Source organism: Wasmannia auropunctata, unplaced genomic scaffold (assembly GCF_000956235.1).
Source record: "Wasmannia auropunctata unplaced genomic scaffold, wasmannia.A_1.0 LD336083.1, whole genome shotgun sequence".
Lineage (NCBI taxonomy): Eukaryota > Metazoa > Arthropoda > Insecta > Hymenoptera > Formicidae > Wasmannia > Wasmannia auropunctata.
Window position 1 is genome coordinate 1,140,205 of NW_012026807.1, and position 20,046 is coordinate 1,160,250.

General features: G+C 40.9%; 1 protein-coding gene and 1 long non-coding RNA gene across 3 annotated transcripts in view; one reads left to right on the plus strand and one right to left on the minus strand.

The window, feature by feature from the left end:
* The window catches only part of LOC105448610, a 46,413-nt gene extending 46,026 nt beyond the window's left edge, over positions 1 to 387 (minus strand). For both annotated transcript variants that reach the window (XR_974264.1, XR_974263.1), the window contains exon 1: positions 211 to 387. This is a non-coding gene — a long non-coding RNA (uncharacterized LOC105448610). The remainder of the gene's footprint in view (positions 1 to 210) is intronic.
* Positions 388 to 3,789: 3,402 nt separating this feature from the next.
* On the plus strand, positions 3,790 to 16,001 carry LOC105448611 (knirps-related protein-like). The gene is made up of 3 exons (XM_011687280.1): positions 3,790 to 4,448; positions 10,258 to 10,335; positions 13,599 to 16,001. The coding sequence occupies exons 2-3, from the start codon at positions 10,258 to 10,260 to the stop codon at positions 14,757 to 14,759; spliced, it is 1,239 nt and encodes a 412-aa protein (XP_011685582.1). The 5' UTR covers positions 3,790 to 4,448; the 3' UTR covers positions 14,760 to 16,001.
* The last annotated feature ends 4,045 nt before the right edge of the window (positions 16,002 to 20,046 follow it).

Below are 20,046 nucleotides of genomic sequence, written 5' to 3' on the forward strand. Positions count from 1 at the left end.
CTTCTTCGATTCGTATATAATACTTAACGCTTTTAGTGCGTATTCAATTTTAATTGAATTCGAATTTTTCGATCTTCTTCAAATGTAATTCGAGAAATTAAATATACTGTCTTTCTTCTTGCGAATCTCAAATTGCCAATGGCTATGCAATTTGTTATGACGCGATACCGTAATTGAGCGATCGACGAGTGTCTTTCGCAGCGTACTTACAAGTATAACCTTTATACCTGCGGTCCGCCGCTTCTGTTCCATCTCCATCGTTTTCCTCATTCTTCGGTCTACGTGGGCACGCAAACGACGTAATGGAGTGGCAACGAAGTAAAATGATTGGAGAAACTGTATCACTTACGACCGCGAACGGATGTAAAACGCGCGCGATTGATCGGGATAACGAGCGACGACGGGGATGGCGAAATGGACGGGAGGAGGACTCGAGGACGAGCGCCGCGGAGGCCCGTGGCTCCATCTGTCGGCCGGGGAGGTGGTACTCGCGTTGCGTGCTATTCCCCTTCGACCTCTGTGCAGTGCGCATCATTTCATCGTGGAATAACCGGCGCGTTTTAAGGAATGCATGTGGCCTACACAACAAAGTTGAGGAAAGGTCACGAAGCGTGTGGGTTGCGCAATTACTTTTCATCGCGCGAGCGTAATTGCGGAACCCGCGCGCGTTCGCGGTAGGAAGAAAAAAAGGTAGGAGGAAGAAAGGAAAGACGGAGACGGGAAATATATTCTTTGTACCCGTTTCCCCGAGTCTTATGTTAAACGCAAACGAGGGTTCTGTGAGGTAATTTCGCAGCCGGGGGGCTGCTCGAGCGAAGCTCCTTCGGGACGGCGCCGTCTCCGAAAGAGGAGCGGAAAACGAAACAATAATGAAACCCTTTGCCGAAACCCGATACTCAATTCTATTACAATGATCCGAAAGGGCTACTAGTGACACGCTACATTTACCTGAAAATTTTCTTATTCACAGATAAAAAGAACTGAAGAAATTACGATTTTTTTTTTCTAAAGAAAAGAGTTCAAGATTGTACATATTCCATCTGTAGAAAAATTGTTCTTGGAGAAAGTATTCAGAAATGTGAACTTCTGAATAGAAAAGATATTGAAAAAAAGCCTTTGCCAGAGCGGTCCTTTTTGCAGTTGTACGAACGGTTCGCGTACTTTTTAATTAGAGCTGAGCGATCTTCGATCGTAAAAAGCCGAGGTATTGATTAAGCGATTCGATGACCTCCATCAGCGCTTTATGATATTCCGAATTATTTCAACGTAATAAAAGTCCAACTATTATTTTACCGTCTTGCATCTCGGTCTCTAATCGAAAATTGCAGGCTAAATCTAGATTCCATGCACTAATAAAACAATATGAAAGAGAAATGTGTAATATTTACAAAAATAAATTTCGAAGTCTTAAAAAATTTATTTAATCTCTGATTGATATCGGTATTAACATGCAGATTGCCGCCGTTGTTTCATTTCTATCATTTTTTCCTGTCGTAAATAATAAATACCTTTCTCTTAATTATTTATTATGAAATAAATAGATATATACATATGGTTATTTGAGTTTTGAAAATTCAGTAGATATATGATAAAATTATTAATATTTGAAAATATTTAATGTTCTGTTGATGGACATTGGCTTAGTTATTTGAATTTGTTTGAGTATTCAGTATAGATATGTACTAAAATCATTAGACGTTTAAAAATATTCAATGTTTCATAGATCTTTTCATTTCTAGAAAATGACAGTGTAGGTCATGTAAAACGTAAAAAGCACACTAGGTATCTGTAGGTTATTGATGAACCTCAAAGGACCGGTTATATCATTACATTCCATGTCACTGAGGAAAAAGATGACTTTACAAAAATTCATTCAAAAATGCCCAGCGGTTCTTTTGATCACTTTTTATCCTTTTGGTTTCCATATGTTCTCCTGACCTGTATTTTTACTGTAGTTCCACAAGTCTTGTTAGATCCATATTTATGCTTTACCGTTAAAATAAATGTGCGCGCATTTGGGACATATAGTTTAGATAAATTAAATAAATTTACACATGTAGTTTACATATATTGTAGAATCTCAAAAATAAACGAATGCATTTGTTGATAAAAGTGAGGTATAAATACGGACCTTGTATTGTTCATCTATCATATCGTTGACAAAGGAACTCAATGACTATAATAACTATATAACAAAGAGAAAGCCGCACGTGCCATGTATGAAGAATAATTATTGATCAAATCCACATGTCGCTTCGATTGATGCAAATTTACGATTGTTTTATATTTCAAATTTGGTGACCGCATAACACCGCAGAGTAATGGAGATTCGATACGTCATTCGCGCTGACGCGGCTAATTTATTCGCCGTCGCAAATTCGCATCTTTCTCTGACGATAGGCGAAATTTTCAAACGACATGCGAGCAAGAGCGAATCTTGATTTCACACGCTCGAAATGTCGCTCGACACGCATACCGAAGGAAAGTGGCGCGATTTAGGTATGCACGCACGAGGGGAAAATCTCGGCGAGCGAGCGAACGTATCGAGCGTGATCGCTCATTACAAGCGCTGAATTTAATCGGCCATCAAGCACGAGCCGAGATCGCCATGCCGTCACGGTCGTCCCTCCAAGGACGTGTCTTGAGAGTCATCTCGTTACACGCGTTTACGTATAAGTGTGCGATTTACCCCGCGGTCTGGTCGAATCGTAGAACGGGGTAATACCGCGCATCGTGTGTAACGCAATCGTTTCAACGCGCAGCGCCGAGGATCGACGTCTCGCATTAAATGTCACATTCTAAATAGCGAGCCATTACGTAAAGCGAACCGCCGTAAATCGTTCTCCTTGATACAGAAGCGAAGCGTATCGTCGTCGCCGTCGCCCGTCGCAGTCCATGGGACTTTCCCACGTTTCTTGCTCGAAGAAAGTCACGAAAATGACTCTAATTCGCCGACATTAGGCCATCGCGGAGGAGAAAAAAAAAAGAGACATTAATCGCGACGAAAACGAAAGTTTTCTGGATCTTTTTTTTCCTTGTGCAGATTAATCTTACATAATAACGTATATCGAAAAATTAGGATATTTAACTGGTTCCCCCTTTTTTTGTGTGACATCGGCTACTTTCGAGAGAAAAGATTAGAGTCTTAGGCCTTCTACTATTACAGAAGGAACCAATTAACTCTAACGACAGTTACAAAACACGTATAGTTTTAATAAAGTAATTTGTAGCAGTTATTCTTGTTTTGTAGAAATTACATTACTATTCACACAAGAACAGAATTTGTTTCTTTTTTTTTAGGATATTCCAAATAAATCCTTTCGATAAATAACAATATTTGCATTGTGCTTTTCATACTTTTTAATCTTAAACATTGACTTTTCTCAGCGCCTGAAAAACTATAATCCGCAAAAAAGGGACTCACAAATCCTTTCTCTCAAATAATAAGGAAAACAGCTTATCGATATCACAAAACTTTGAGATTCATAGTCACAAGTGTCGCTATGTGTCGCAGGTATGCAGGTAGAAGGCTAAGAGGTGACGCGAGGAAAGGAGTAGGAAAAGACGAGAAGAGAGGGATACCGATCTGAGGCCCCTCCCTCAACCCCCACCGTGCATCGGAGAAGGATTATCCGGTCCCTCAGCAGGATCCCCACCAAGTGGTCTGACAGGACCCCACAACCCACCTGTACCAACTCCGGCTAGACTGTGCATGCTTCTCCGCTGATCCAGCGCACAGTATGCCCATAAGGCCCATTCGAGGTATACTTACGAGAGCGCACGAGCGTGCCGCGCGCGGCAAACGAGCGGGCGAGCGAGCGGAGAACCGATCGGGCAGTCGAAGTGGGACCGCGGAAAATAAACGTGCAGAAGTGGGGGTCGATTCAAGAATCGATGTGGACACCCTCGCCTACCAAAGTCATTCACCTAACGGTCATCGGCGCGTCAAGAGTCTTCATCTTCTTCCGTTATCCGGTCTTGTGCCAATCGCGGAGGCTCGCGATCGGTTCGCGACCCGTTCACGTGAAAGAAGTCGCGGCGGGGCGTGAGTAGAAGGTACGGACATTTCGGCTAATTCGCAAGAAAAAAAAAAGAGTGGTGATTTCTCGGAGGACTCAATTACGAGTACCGAATAGTGATTGGCAGAAAGTTATTAGGTCGATTACGACGGGAGACTTTTTCTCAAAAACGTATACACATCCCAGTGAAAATGTATTCCCTAGTGTGTGACTGACTGTGCGGTTTTGTGTCATTTTTCTTCTACCTGTCCGGCCGAGGACAATGGACCAGATTTTGCCAGCTTTTTGCAAAATGGCGAGAAGTGTCTCGGGAGACGTATCCTCGGAAAACAATTGTGACACATTGGAATGCTCTATCTGAAATCGAGTCGCCGCCGAATGCTGCTCATCGTATCTGTTGCACTACGTTAATTCATCATAATAATAAAAGTACGTAATATTTTGTGTGATAATCTAGTCGTTTGAAAATTGAATTAAGCATCGATTTGTGTGTATAGACATGCAATTTTGAAATGCAATGTTTGCCAAAGCTTTTAACGCGATATCTTCGTCATTCTTGAAAACGTTCTTCAGAAACATCAGTCAAATAACGCGTAACATCGGAAAATTAGAATGATTCAGAAGAGGGTAATTTGATGCCACGATCGTAACGCGATGTCGTTCATTTTAGCATAAAAATATATCCAATTAACTTTCAACGCGCGTGTTACCGTGTGTTCAGTGCAATAACTAATCTATTAGATGCACTTGTGCTCGGGAATCGTATTTGATGCAGTCTTAATGATATCGAACCGTGTAATTTCGCGCCTTTCATGCCTCGGAAACGACAGTGCGATCGAGCACGCGAGAGCGATGAGAATCCGCCAGGGAATCGGTTCGTCGCGGATTAGGCACCGCGATGAGTTTTCGGTCGCGGCTCGTCAGCCCTGATGGACGCGCGCGCGCGCATTTGCCGGCCCCGCGCGTCTTCGTAAACCGTGGAATTTATTCGCGGCATCGCGCCGCGACGAATCGTCCGTGCGCGTTCGATCGAGGGTCCCGCGATTACGACAATAGAATCGGAAATAGCGCCGCGCGCTCGATGCGTTGCGTCCGCGCGTCGCGTCGCGCGCGCAATGCGAAGGCCGATCGGCAGAACGCGCGTTGCGGAACGCCGCTCCGTTTCGAAAGAACGGAAGTTATTATTTGCAAACTGGAGCCGAGATGAGGTTGCACGATGCCGGGAGTCGCTTCCCCGCGGGATCGATCGATCGTCCCGATCGTCGGATTAATTCGCGCGAATAGATGCGCAAACGATCGAAATGGTGGTATTGCACGAAAGCGAGAAGAATCCGGCCGTCGGCCGCCGCCGTCGGCTTTGGTCCATCCAACGCTTTGATATCGAGATGAGATGAGCCTTTTGGCGGTTTGGCAAAAAGAAAAAAAAAGAAAGCGACACTAGGACTAAGAATCGCAATATTTTGTATCGTGAAAGTTGTAACTGCAAGTTGTAAAATCATAAAGAACCCTTCGAATTTATCCTTTCTCATAAAATTTCTCTATGTTTAGAACAGAATGCAAGAATTGGCAAAACTTTTCACTATCGAGAAAGAGTGAAGCGAAAATGTTTTTGTACCGTTAAAAAATACCCGTTCAGGCAATTTTTTTTTATATAGGAAGAGGAACACTTCCTCTTTCTCCGAAAAAGTAATGGGTTTAAAGTATAAGGAACAGTCGTCCATAACGTAAGAATTGAAAGGCAATTAAAACCGTTATGCTATTGTTATGCACTCTTTAGAAATGTGCACCCTTTATTTTTCTGTTTTTTAACCTTTTTTAATTTGGAGTTTTTTAACCTTTCTATTTCCGTTACACATGCCATTAATCTCGACACAAAAAGGGCTATGAATTATGCGTATTCCGTTATTTGCCGTTATTTCTCAGCTTGTACAGAAAAAGCCTTTCTTTTTCTCTTCGTGTAAGACGATAAAATTAGATTTATTAAATCCATCTTTTCGCTTTAGCCAAACCAAGTGAACAAAATTTCAAAGTTAATAACGTAGAGGCAATTTTTTTCTTTTACAATCATGTTTTTCGTCTCTCTTTCGGGTAGTTGCCTCATACCTTTGGAATTCCCTGAAATTGTGTAGTCTACTTCAGTCTTCTTCCGTAATTCTGAAGTATCGACACTACTACCACCGCGAGATGCAGAGCATATAGACTGGCTGATTACAGTTTTATTTCTTTTTTTGATGGGCATTCCTCTGTGCGACTTTGTTGTCACACGCTACGGAATTACAATCGTAATAATTATTGTGAGCACGAAATTTTGTTTACTCGATTTGTTAGAGTTCACTGCGCTTCGACGTTTAGTTTAGCGTGAAAACGTAGACCGTTATGTAATATTATTTCTACTTAAAGCAGTTTTTTTTCTGTCTTATTATCGCCTTCCCTTTCGCAAGCGTATGCGACTCAATTAAGTTACAAGTTTTGAATAAATTTAGATTAAATTTTTCAATTTGATGCTATGCGTCTAAAAGGATCTCGATATTGAGATTAAAAGTAAACTCTACTCTCCTTTTCGATGGAAAAATCCTTTTTTTTTTATGAAAGATATAGCGGGTGGTTGATAAAATTGGAGCTTAGGAGAAAAGAGAACAAACGCGACGCGATTCGCAGAAATTACGACGATCGATCGCTTTGCAAATATCTTGACAGATGTTCAGCTCGCAGCAGCCTCAACGCATTATCAATGATTATCGGGCGGAGATTTTATGCGCGGGAGTACGTTACGATTCTCACGGCTCGCCTGGACCCGCTTGGCTCAACAATTGCACGCGGTCCACCAAGGTCAAGCCTCGTGGCGGTCTCCCCGACGATCTGGGCGATGATCGTTGCCGCCGAGATCCGCTGGTGGCGATAATATGTATCGAGTCTTGTCGCCGTATGTCAAGAGCATCCTTACGTCCGCGTAAGCAGACCGCCATCGTCGTTCGACGCAAATCGAGGATATCCAGATGGTTTACACTGCCAGAGATCGGATTCACATGCTCGTGCCCGGGCATTGTGACGGGTCTCGTTATGATTGGCATAAAGAAAAAAAAAACGAGTCGAATTCTCTCGTTGCCCCGAGGAAACGTAGGATGGTCAGAAAGGAAGAGGATAGCACGATAATAGCTTGCAATCTTTAATCCAGCGTATGCGAAGTCGCGCGAGCTATTACGATTACCGAGCCGTGAATCAGCTATTTATATATACACGCGTCGACCGCGGCGGCCAAAGATCGGCATAACAAGTGCGCGGCGACCACTTATCGTCGCCGGACGTAATTGTAAAATTCCCGATTACGCCGAATAATTCTCGCGAAGCGAGATAGGTAGATATCTTCTATTAATCGTCTGGGTAAAACCAGAACGACGTCCACAGAAAGCATCGCGAATAAAAAACATTCGTGATCTTTCTTATCTATTTTCGTCGATTTTTTAATCGTCAAGTCTTTAAATATTTCTAATAAAAATCACTTACTTTTGCATAAATGTACTTGACAACCATATGTCAAATATGCCATGTATCATTGTTCCAAAAATTATTTTAAAAGTTATGTTATATTTAAGAATATTATAAGTAAATAACATGGAATATTAAATAATTTTGTAACGTAATAAATGTTTAAAAAAAAAGAACGTGGAACATGTGGAACGAGAATCTATAATTTAATGATCAATTTACACAAATATTAAATTATAATTTATAATCAAATAATTTTATTTTTTCCATTTTAATTGATTTATTAATTCGAAGCGTAACACTCTTATTTATTTATTTCTAATATTTTCAAATTATAATAGTCTAATTTTTTCATTGTTATAAAATATGTGGTTATTTATATTTAACGATTTCTTCCATTTCTACGCGGAATCTAATCTGTTAACCTCGTTTGATTTTATCTGACGACATTGTGTTGTGCTCTGTTGCGACACCTCGGCACGACAACAATATCATTTAAACATCGCAATTGCATCGGCACGGAACGCATTGCCGTGCATAGGAATCACCAAGTGAGACTTACCCGTTACCGGATGCACACCTCTAATCAACGCAGGTTGCCATTGAACAGGCGTCGTTGGACCTCTTATCTCGGTTTATCATCGGGCGAATATCATTCAGCTTCTATCTACGAAAAATTCAAGCAATTAGGCTTACAAAGCATGAGAAGCCTTGAGGCTGTCGCTAATGAAATTATACCGAATAATTTGACTACGATTGAGAAACGCTCGGCGATGTCGCTCGGTTTTGTCGGTCGTCGAGCGCCACCGAGCAAGTCGCGACACGGATACCACCGGGGTTTTTCGATGACGTTATAAAAATATCGCAAAACTGTGGCGACAGAGCGATCACGTAAGAAGAGATATCTGCGCCCCGAACGCGACTCGAAATAACAAGGAGAATAAATTATCAGGCGAGAAATGGATCTGTGCGTCAAACAGATCTCGGACCACCCGTGAAACGTCGCGGAAGCGATTGTTGCGTGACGCGGCGGGAAGTGTATGAATGCAAGTAAGACAAAAAAAAATACAAACACGGAATTGCAAGCACGAGCTGCGTATAGGTATGCCGCGACAGAAACGGCGGCATCCGCAAATGATAAGTGTCAACGACTGGTTGGGTGTAGGTCAGGAGAGACTCCGTTGATCAAACAACGTAAATGTCTCTTCCATTAGTTGAAATTTACTTTCCCATTTAGCGACAGTCTGCCACGTATGAAAGTCGCTGGAGGTTGCGCCCTCGGACCGCGGCAAACATCTGGGTCACCGCTATTGTCCCATATTCGTATTCGTCAAACATTTCGATAGAGAAAAAGAGCCGGAGGAATGTCGGAAACATGTTGCAAACGATCGAGCGCGCGCGAGTAAAGAGGGAAACGATGTATGAATAAAAAAGGTGGAGACAGGAGACGCGGAGAGAGAAACGTCATGGTAGAGGAGTCCATCCCGTCCGTTTCCGATCGCGCGGTATCGTTCCGCTGGCCTACACAAATGCACGTTGTGCAAGGGATCACGGCGTGAAATAAGAGCGACGAGGTGTGAAAACGAGACCGCGGAGCCACGGTCCGTTTTCTGGACGATCGGCCAAAGAAGGCGAAAGGAGCCGGTGGAGGAGCTCGATAGGAACGGGCGCGCGAGAGAGAAAGAGGGATACGGAGGGGGACGGAGACCGACGGAGAGGAAAAAAAAAAGCAAGCGCGCAAGAGTTTTCCGCTCGTTGAACGTAACACGCACCGCTTTGCCACGATCCAGCGATTCGCGCTCGCGCCGCACTGCAAAGCGGCGCATTATGCAACGCGCTTCTTCTCTTACCCAATCGTGCGCTCGATCGGTGTAGGCGCACGATAAAGATTGCATCGTCGACTTGTCAAAGATACCGCGCGTCCGATCTACTTTTCGTTTCCGTCGCGTAGGAAGCGACGACTCGATGGAAGAAGCGTCGCGCGCGCGCATTCGTTTCGTGGTGTCGCAAACGCACAATAGTTTCGATATACCTAATAGTCCGTTAGTTTCTAATATTTCCCAACAACGTTTTCTCATAAATCATAGAATTGCTCGGAGAATATTTAATACGAGAATGATGAATGTAATATAAGGGATTAACATAAGCGAAAAACTAAACGATTAAATGAATTGTTTAAACGCTGCAGGGCAAAGATGCTGAAAAAATTTACAAATCTTTCTATTCTCATCTTAACACTGTCCTTTAATATTATGAAGACAAATACATCTAGTAGTTAATTCAGATGGCATATTATATATAGTTATTTCGTTTATACAAGTGATAATTTTGGCTATCGCATGCGTATCCCATATATTACCGGGAAGAAATCTTGCAAGAAAATTTCTACATTCGGTTTGGAAAAGAGTCTGCATGGAAAACAGAATGATACCTAAATTTTCTGGAGTGAATCTCACTCCAGAAAATTTAGAGAGTACATAGCATATATCTTAAGAAAATCGCTGTTATAATTTGTGTTAATAACAATCAGACTTTACCTGCATCTGTGAGCCAATCCTACTTAGGGAATAGATAAATTATTAGATGTTCAAAATGGTACCGTCTGAATGACGAGATTTCTCTGGAGTTTTTAACAAACCATCAAAATTTTTCTCTGATGTAATTATCGAAGTTTCCACCATTGCGAAATGCAAAGTAATTCCAGTTTATCAAATGCATTCAGTCAAATACAACCGATTGTCTTCTGTTGCAGATGAACCAACAGTGCAAGGTGTGCGGCGAACCAGCGGCTGGCTTCCACTTCGGTGCATTCACCTGCGAGGGTTGCAAGGTGAGTCTTGCCGTCTAATTTTGAATCTCTTCCTCTCTCTCTCTTTCTTCTTTTTTGTTCTCTCACACAATTGCGCAAGAGCAAATTGAAAACTGATCAACGATGCGATTATATATAACGCGAATTTTCTAGTCTTATATTTAAATTTAAATCGACATCGCTACGGTTCTCGACAATATAAAAACTTACTGTTTTGCCTAAAACTATTACTTTTTAAATAGATACTTAATACCTATATATAATTGTATTATCGAAATTGGAAAGTACATGCAGATTGAATGAAACAGAAGTGATGGTATAAGACCGAGCTTGTATATCTTGCACTTCGCGTTGTACGCTCAAGATACCGCAAGGGGAGACCCCGCGTTCCGGGGAGTTGCTCTACCGAGAGCCGGCGGACGTGAAGGAAATCGGTCTCACCGGTCGAAAAAGCGCGTCCGCGATCGAGAGGAAAGAACCTCGTTCCTGATCTATCGCTCTAATAGCCGAGTTTTCCTACGCCGATTCATTCGCGCTCTTTCTCGGCCGCCGCGCGCCGCGACGCGAGCGGAGAGCTGCGAGCCGCGCGCCGCCGGCAGGACGACGCTCTTTCCCGCGGTTTCGCAAAGGCCCACGGGGGCCTGGCAGCGAGCGATCGCTTTCACGAGCCGCTCCGTGGCCGAGGTTAAACGTTCGGCCAGGCATGCGTGTCAACCTGGTCCGAAGTGGTCCGAAAGCGGCGAGTGTACGCGCGCGAGCGCTCGCGCGCGATTCGGTTAAAACGCAACAAAGCGATCTCTGCGCCGCATCAGTCGCGTTTGAAAAAGTCACTCGCTCGCTCGTTCGCTCGCTCGAAGCGTGAAGCGCTCGAAGAGCGAGAAAAACGAGAACGGGCGACGGGGGAGGGCTGCGCGCGGGATCGCGCGGAGGAGGGAGAGCTGACATGCTACGATGGGCCTGAAAACGAAAATAACGAAACGAAACAATGTCGTGCTGACGTAACCGTGAACTAGGGCGGAAACAATTGTGGCGGACAAGTGCGAAGCGCCGGAAGCGGCGTCTCGAGGCGGCCCGGCAATCAGAACGAAAAGGGTGGAGGAGGGGAGTACCTCTCGCGTGCGCCCGGAGCCCTGCTCCCTTTTCCTGTTGAATAATGAGCTCGGTAATGTTTGTAATTAAACACTTAAATGTGGAATTACAAACACATATCGTAGCTGAGCGATCACTGTGAAAGGCGAAAGAGACATCAGAATTAAGGGGAGAAATATGATAAAAAAGACAAGTTTATTTTTTGAATAATAATCAACTTTCGTTCGTTAGCATGATAGCCGTTGTTCTTCAAATCCACTTGAATTTAATCGTAATAGTGGCACGATGACGTTCTCCAATTTCCAAAATCCTTTTAGTCTCTTATCTCACGAGCATACTAAACGTGTTTCCCTAATAATTGTCCAAACGTAGTGCTACGAAACGAGCATAGCGTGGCTTCCAAGTAGGACCGTTTGCATAACTTCAGCATGCGCGACGGACGAAGGGGGCGTGCGGCCCGGGGCCCGGGGAAAGGGGGACAGATAATAACGGTAGCATTTTCTCAATTGTGTCATCGCTTCTGAAGCGTCGCGCGCGTTCCTTTTCTTCCTCGCATAAGCGTCTTACCCTGGCAAGAAGGTGGAGGACAAACGACACTGACGACGACGACGACATCGACGGCGAAAATAAGTGGAACGCGATGCCGGCCCATAGGTCTCGGCAATGCGCGCATCGGGACCACCAGGCCGCAGGAAGAGCTCGTTTCCAGGACAAACGAACCAGAAACGATTAATAATATGGCGTGCGTACGGGCAGAAAAAGCGAAAGTGGACAACGCGGCCGCGCGCGTCCCTTTAAACGCTCGCCGATTCGCCGATGTGACAGTCGGCTCGGCTGCGCGCCGAGCGACATATAAACCGCGACGATTGGGAAATTTTAGCCATCAATCCAAGCGAGGCGAGCCGAAACTGTTGTCTCGCAACGATCTGGCTGTAAAAAGCAACAGCTCGCAATAGCGATACATTTTAAACCGTTTAAAATTTATATACATACATGTATATATATATTTTTTTTATTTATATATTCTCTAAAATATCATTTTATAAAATTTCGTTCAAAATGAAATTTATCACTGCCGGAGAATATTCATCTTATTGTTAGAATAAAATTGAGACCACGCCATTCATTAGGACTGAGATATACAGAGATAATTTTTTTCATATGTTTCCCTCTATACAAAAGAGAGCAACAAAGAAACGTAGACGACAGAGTGGGGATCCGTTGTTCCCCATCCTCCGGTATACGAAAGCAACGAGCGCAGTGTCGGAATCACGTGGAATTGCACCATTTGGGCAATTAGCACGAGAACAGCAGGCCGCACGCGCCTCCGACCGTCGACCCCGCCACGCCTCTCCTCCCCCGCTCGCACGCCGAATGAATGAGACAACGAGAGTGTACGGTTACACGCTAACGACTCTGGCGTTGTACTTGTTACAAGTGTTACAATGCCGCTTGTTGCAGTGTCGCGCCGATAGTTTCCACAAGCCTTTCGTCTCTCCTCGCCGTTTTCCCTGGCACGTGGCTCGCATGATGATTCCAAGATACCGTTTGACGACGAATCTATAGCACGATATTATTTTTAACAAAAGCATCGCAAACTCGTAGGGAACGTACAACGAAAATTAATCCTAGAATCGGAAAATGTAGATCTGTGAAAGAATATTTCTCAGCATTTTTTAAAAAGTAATAAGTTCCGAAATTTAGCAATGCTGTAAAGAAAATATTTTTGCAGAAATATTTTCATTATAGCAAAATTTAATCCTTTTACTAAATCCTTTTCAAAGAACGCATGAGAACTTGAAATATTCTTTTACAAATCTACGTTTTTACGATTGTAGGATTAATTTTCGTTGTATGTTTTCTACTAATTTACGATGCTATTGTTATACATAGATACATTTCCATTTTTTTTTCCTATAATAGACATACCATGCCTAATTTCCTAATATTCCCAATGTTTGATATTTTACAAAGAAAATTTCGAGTTTTCGTGTATAATTAATAATTGAATTCTTTACTGAAAAATGATTTATTTGCGAGTCTTCAAGCGAAATATTTTTTCATACTTTTTTTAATATTACATGTCACGTAAATTCGACTCTCAATATATTAATTTTTAACGCGCGCGCGCGAGCGAACGCATTTCGCATGCAGTACATTAGTGCTAATTGGCTCGACCATGGTTCTTGTTGCAGTCTTTCTTCGGGCGCTCGTACAACAACCTGAACAGCATCGCCGATTGCAAGAACGACGGCAAGTGCGTGATAAATAAGAAGAATCGCACCGCGTGCAAATCTTGCCGTCTGAGAAAATGCATCTTCGTCGGCATGTCCAAGTCCGGCTCGCGATACGGTCGCAGGTCGAACTGGTTCAAAATTCACTGTCTGTTACAACAGCAGCAACAGCAAGAGCAGCAGCAGCAGCAGCTGGAGCAACAGATGCAACAGCAACAGCCGCTGCAGCAGCGTCAGCAGCATCAGCAGCAGCATTATCAGTCGGCTATTCTCATGTCGCATCAATTGTCGCAACAGCAGCGTAATCCGACTAGTTCGCCCATCCACGGCATTCACGGCAATCAGTGCAGGGACGAGACCCTGTTGATGAGCGCGGACGAATACAAGAACTCCAATTCGCCTAACATAAGCTCGCCCGAGTCCCACAATAGCGACAGCTCCGTCGACGTCTCCGAGAGGAGAGCGGCCTTCGCCGGACATCACAGCATCCGGCCGCTACCGCACTTGCCACCAGTCGATTTGTCCACCGCTCTGGGCCTACCAATGGGCTTTCCCCTTGGCGGCATGTCGCTTTTGCCGTCGGCCTTCCTGCCACCACCCGGCCTCACCATGTTTCCACCCTACGCTCACATATACGCGACGCCGCACAGCGCATCCCATCCCCTCATAGCGAATCATCCGTCCAGCATGCTGCAACGTTCGCCGCCGGCGACTACGAGCGACGAGAACGACGAGCCCGCGACCGCCACGACGTCGACCATGACAACGACCGTAGCCACGGCGACGCCGTTGAGAATCTCAACGACCGATGAGAAGGATTCCTACGAGAAGAACAACAATAACGATCGATTCTGCCTAGATATGGTTCTAAAGAGTGAGCAAACGCCGGAGAGACCGCGGAAGAGAATGCAACTTTCCGAAGATAACTCAACCGAGTGCAGTCCGGAACGGGAAGTCGCTTGCCCACCACCGCAAGATAATCCAATGGATCTCTCTATGAAAACTGTCGTGACACCCGTTAGCGAGCATTCGCAGACCGAGATAGACGATGAGATAGATAATGCCAGCGATACAGAAAACTCGGCCGCGAAGAAGCCGATAGATTTAACAAAAAGACCATAATCCTAAGACCATAATTCAAAAGGACAAGAATAATTGAGATGAAATGAAGATGTTCTTCTTTCCTCTCTAATGGACATCTGTTCCTATTGGAACAAAGTGTATAACGCTTTATTTAAATTTACCCGCATACTGTTGTTCGTCAGTTTTATTTGATTTCAAAAAACTGAAATGTTTTATAATAATAGATATTATTATTAACTTCACATGGAGAGTGCAAGGGAGAAGAAGAATCTTTTTTTTTATCTCGCTATTCTCTGGTTACAAGATCGCGTGTACACGAATAGCTTTCTCGTATCGTGATTGTCCTGTCGTTCATATATGCACAGGAACGCTGTGGATTAGCCTTCGAAAATGAAATACGCGCAATTCGAGATTAGAAATGGTACGCCATAGAACCAAATTTTTGCGTTTTTTTTTTCACGGCTTATCTCTAGTTTTAATCGAGCGCAATCGTCAATGTGCGCTAACAACGAAAATTATATTTTGATAAGTTCGATAGATGCAAAGTAGAAAAAGATTCGTTTATCGATTAAATCTTTAAGCAGCGAAATAAAATAGTTTATTACATTGATGAGGCCCTTGCGTCGGTATTTATGTTTATATTAGCGAGAAAGAGAATTTCATATTAATTTTCATATTAATTTTCATATTAATTTTATATATACTGAAATTGGCATTTAAAATGCGAACTAAGAAAAAGAGTTTTAAACACTGTGTTTTCCAACCTAATAGAAAAATTTTAATTTTCACAAATTTCTATATATACACAAATTCAAATATTTATACATATTTAGTTAGTATAATTTATGTATTTATATAGAAATTTGTGACTCAATTGTAATAATACTGACTAAACCTATGTAAAAGGACAAAACTACCATCCAATATTTTTATTTTTAGAATCATATGCAGAAATACATTTTTTAATTCAGTATGTATAAAATTTAATAGCGAATTTTAATATGCTTCATATTATTAGCGTATAATTTTTCCGTTAACCTTCTAAGTTGATTCAATGATTATCTCTAACATATATCGAACTTCGGCAATGTAGTATTGAGAAAATGGAGTTAAAAGTAGTGAGAAAATTTTGATTAAATGTATGTTCAGTTGGGACGTAAGTTGACACATACACACACAAATCGTTGTATATATCTATTCTACGTACAACACACAAGTATACGATTAGTTATAGACATATCTCGTGATTTATAGAAAAATTAATAAAATGCATATCGATTATATTTTATCGTTAGAATGTTTTTATGAATTTCATAAAGTGCCCAATAAATAAAAAAGCTGATCGAAAAAGCAGATTCATGATGAGCAAATTTCATTACACTTCTGTTGATTATTGCTCATGTATCGTGAATTTTGGTTTGCTCCCGTAAGTAGAGCGAAGAAAAAAATAAAAACATCGAGAGAGAGAGAGAGAGAGAGAGAGAGAGAGACAGATCTTTGATTTCCAAGATATGTAAAATCGCAAAACCAAATTGTATTTCACTCGCGTCATGTAAATGAATACATTTTTCCATGAAATAATTACACTTAAAAGTTTTTTCTTCAAATTAAAAAAAAAATTCATAAAAAACTATATTATTCTATAACATTTTCTAGATATAATAATTTAAAAAAAAATTTTTTTCATATTGATGTCAAATCAAAATTATAATTAATTGGATACTATATGTCATTATTTTTACTGTATAATTGTATTTTCTTTTTTGTGTTTTGAATCTTATATCAGGAAACGTGTATAGAATTCTAAAAATATTTTTTATACATTCTAATGTTAAAGCAATACATATTCGTGAGCGAAGTCATTGAAAAGATGAGACCTGTTTATTGACGATAGCCAAAGTAAAAAGATAATTGTATGCGAATTAAAAAAAAACTTGTACACTTGTTGTAACAAATAAATATTGTTTCACCAAATCATTACTATTGTCACAAAATTTTTGCGTAGTCTAAGTTAAATTCCGCTGACAAGTGACAGCTAATCGTATTAAAGAATCTTATTCTCAATTCAAATCGCAAAAATTGTAGATTTCATGAAAAATCAAGCTTAATAACAAAAAAAAATTTCAAGCAGAATATTAATCAGATGTATGGAAATACACTTTTGTTCTTGAGTTTCATTACAATTTGTACTAAAATATTATTATTTAGAGCTAAAATATGTCAGAAGAAAATTTAAGTCTTATATTCATTTACTTTAGAAAAATATTTAAAAAAATAGATTGTTTCATCTCTTTCAATAAAATCTCAAATATACATTAATATCAAAAATACAACAAAAACAGTAAAAAAAATGTTTTTAAAAAACAATGAAAAATTTTTATTTTTTCAACCATTTTTGAGTTCAAATTTGATTCACGTAAAGTATCCATGAGAGAAATTACATCGCAAACTCACAATCAGTGATATACAAAATGTAACTTTACAAGCTTTACAATAAAAACGCAATGCAATAAACTTTGGTACAATAACAAAATTAATAATTAAATTAAAATTAGCATCCCTAAACGTGTTTTTTAGATATTGCGAAAGCTAAAAATTTCCAATTTGTATTAATTTATAAAATAGAGTGATAACTTTTGTAACGTTAACTTATAATTTTTTGCTTTTTAGTCAAACAATGCAAAAATGTATATTTATATTATTAAAAAACATTAAACATATCTTTAGAAAAATTTTAATTAGTACTACTAGATACTTCTGTTTTTACACTGTAGCGTGCCAAATGAATACTGACGCAAGTTATTTATATAGCCGTCTGATAAATTGAAAATTATTTTTATATATCTGTGAAAGCATATATGTGACGCAGGACATAATATATATATGCAATATATAATGTAGTACCTATAATATATATTAATATACGTATACGTTTACGTGGGCATGTGTGTGTATGCGTGTTTAGTACGAAATTGTATTTCATGGGATAGAGATGTTAGATCTTGCACATATGTTACATTTGAAAGGTACAAATTTAAGGTAGCTCACTTTTCACTCTATGCATGGTCACGGGGGTTATGCAAACGTGAAGTAATGGGAGAGTGGAAGAGAAAAAATGGAAAAACAATAGCAAAGCAAAGTAAGATTCGAATGTAATAATGATGAGCATTGATGGCGGCATTAGTCATTAGTCATTAGATATAATGGCCATAATAAATTGTCACGATTTTTCGCGACATCGGCTACAAAGATCGACGCGAAATGAACGGATTAATATATAACGGTGGGATTAATCCGCGCATGTTTGTGTTATGAAAAGCTAGGAAAATGGATCGCATATAAACGAATATTTTCAAATGTGCAGTATTTCTAAACATTATTGCAATAAATAATGCAGACGAATAAATGCAAGTAAATCTTACATGAAAAGGACATGTAGCTGCGTACATGCGTTTGCAGAATCCAGTTTTAAACAAAAATGTACATAACTATCAAATGTAAATATAAATATGTTATAATTTTCTGCATTTCACATTTTATTTTGTATTTTACACATATATTTTATTATATTCTGATATGTGATATAAAAGCTCTTCAGTCTCCATGATGTCGGAGAATTCCATAAATCCCACGTTTCGCGCTCTTAATTCTAGAAAATCTATTCTACAGGGATAGCACACATAAAGTTCTATATTCATTCAACTTTACATTTTAACTGTGTAAGAAGAAATCTTTTCGTTGTGCTCATAATGCGAACACTCGCGAGCATGTGACTGACACAAAAAAGCGATGCAACGTTCTGAAATACGCACGTGATGTTGAATGGTCGCGTGAATGGCGTGTTTCGTAGCATCCCCTAATCATCCTCTCGCTCGCGTACGACCGAAATCTCGCGATCCATCTCGTTTCGCACGAGCCTAAGTGCGCGGAGCACGCGCGCTCTATTCGCACGGGCGCGAGCGAGCGTCGTGGAAGAAAAAAAAAATTTGCGACGGCCAACGTCTCAATTCCGAGGCGAGCGAGCCGCCGATCGATCCTCGCTTGCGCAACAACCAATCGTCTTTAACGAGATTCCGCCGTTTTAATTAACGAGCGCGCGAGCCAACATCGCTCCCTCGCTCGCTTGCTCGCTCGCTCATTCGTGGTAATCACGCGAGACGAAGATGAACGACGGAGGACGCGAGTGTTGTTTCGATGAGCACATCGCGATGCACACGTGTACGCACCAGTGTACAGGTATACGACGTCAGTAGCCGTTTTATCTTACAAACTCCTGCACACCACTGCCAATGCCGTTTCCGCCGCGACGGCGTTTTCTATGGCGCTCTCATCCTTTCGTGATACATTTGATAGTGAGAATTGAGAAAGAAGTATTCACGAGACGAAACTTCAAAGAAACAGTGTAGTTTTTTTTTATTCCATTATTTAAAATTTGTCTTTAAAATGACGGAACAGTCACGCGCGGCGCGTTTTAATAGACTACAATTTTAACATACAAGACATAAATCAAAACGATAAATCAAAACTGTAATTTATTTCGATTTCTATGAGAATCAACACACAGTTGAATTTTTAAAAGTAAACGAAATTCTTATTGATAATCATTACTAAAATGTTTTAAATGTTTATCTTTCAATTTTTTAAAATATATACAGTGGTTTATCTTTCTTGCATATTTGTGTTTCAATTTTATAAAATCTTATATAACTATGAAAATTGCATTAGCTTCAAACCTCGATTTTAATTTTAAATTTGAACAGCATGTGCTATCGCTTTCTTTACGATCGCGATAGTCATATTTAAGAATCCCTCATCAAGGCCTTATCTTCCGTAAATGAATCTGCGAGAAGTCATCGCGAACGTCGAGAATTTCGGGGAGACATTTTTTTTCTGCGTTTCGGTTCTGGATTCTCACAGCTGTCACGAGCGATTTTCGCCGTCGTTTTGTTCGGCAACGTAACCGCCGAACACAGCTTCGCTTTTAAGGCGGAGTTACGGTGCGATTTGTAGACCCGTTCACGACCAGTAGTGCCTTTCTGGAATTTAAGGCAGGCCGCACGAAGGACACACACAATCGCGATCCGGTAGACGAAAGAAATCGTTCGATTCGTGTAGCTCGTATCAGCCGTGTCGGGCAATCGATACTTTGAGATTTTCATCGGAGAAAATAGAGAGAGAAGTTGTGGTGACGATTGTACAGAGATTCTACAGTTATTTGTAAGATTTCAAAGAGTTAAAGTATCAAATTAAACATCAAAAATAAAATATACATATATTTAACTTTCATCTCGATAAAAATATTACTTAATATCTAATTATTAAGTTG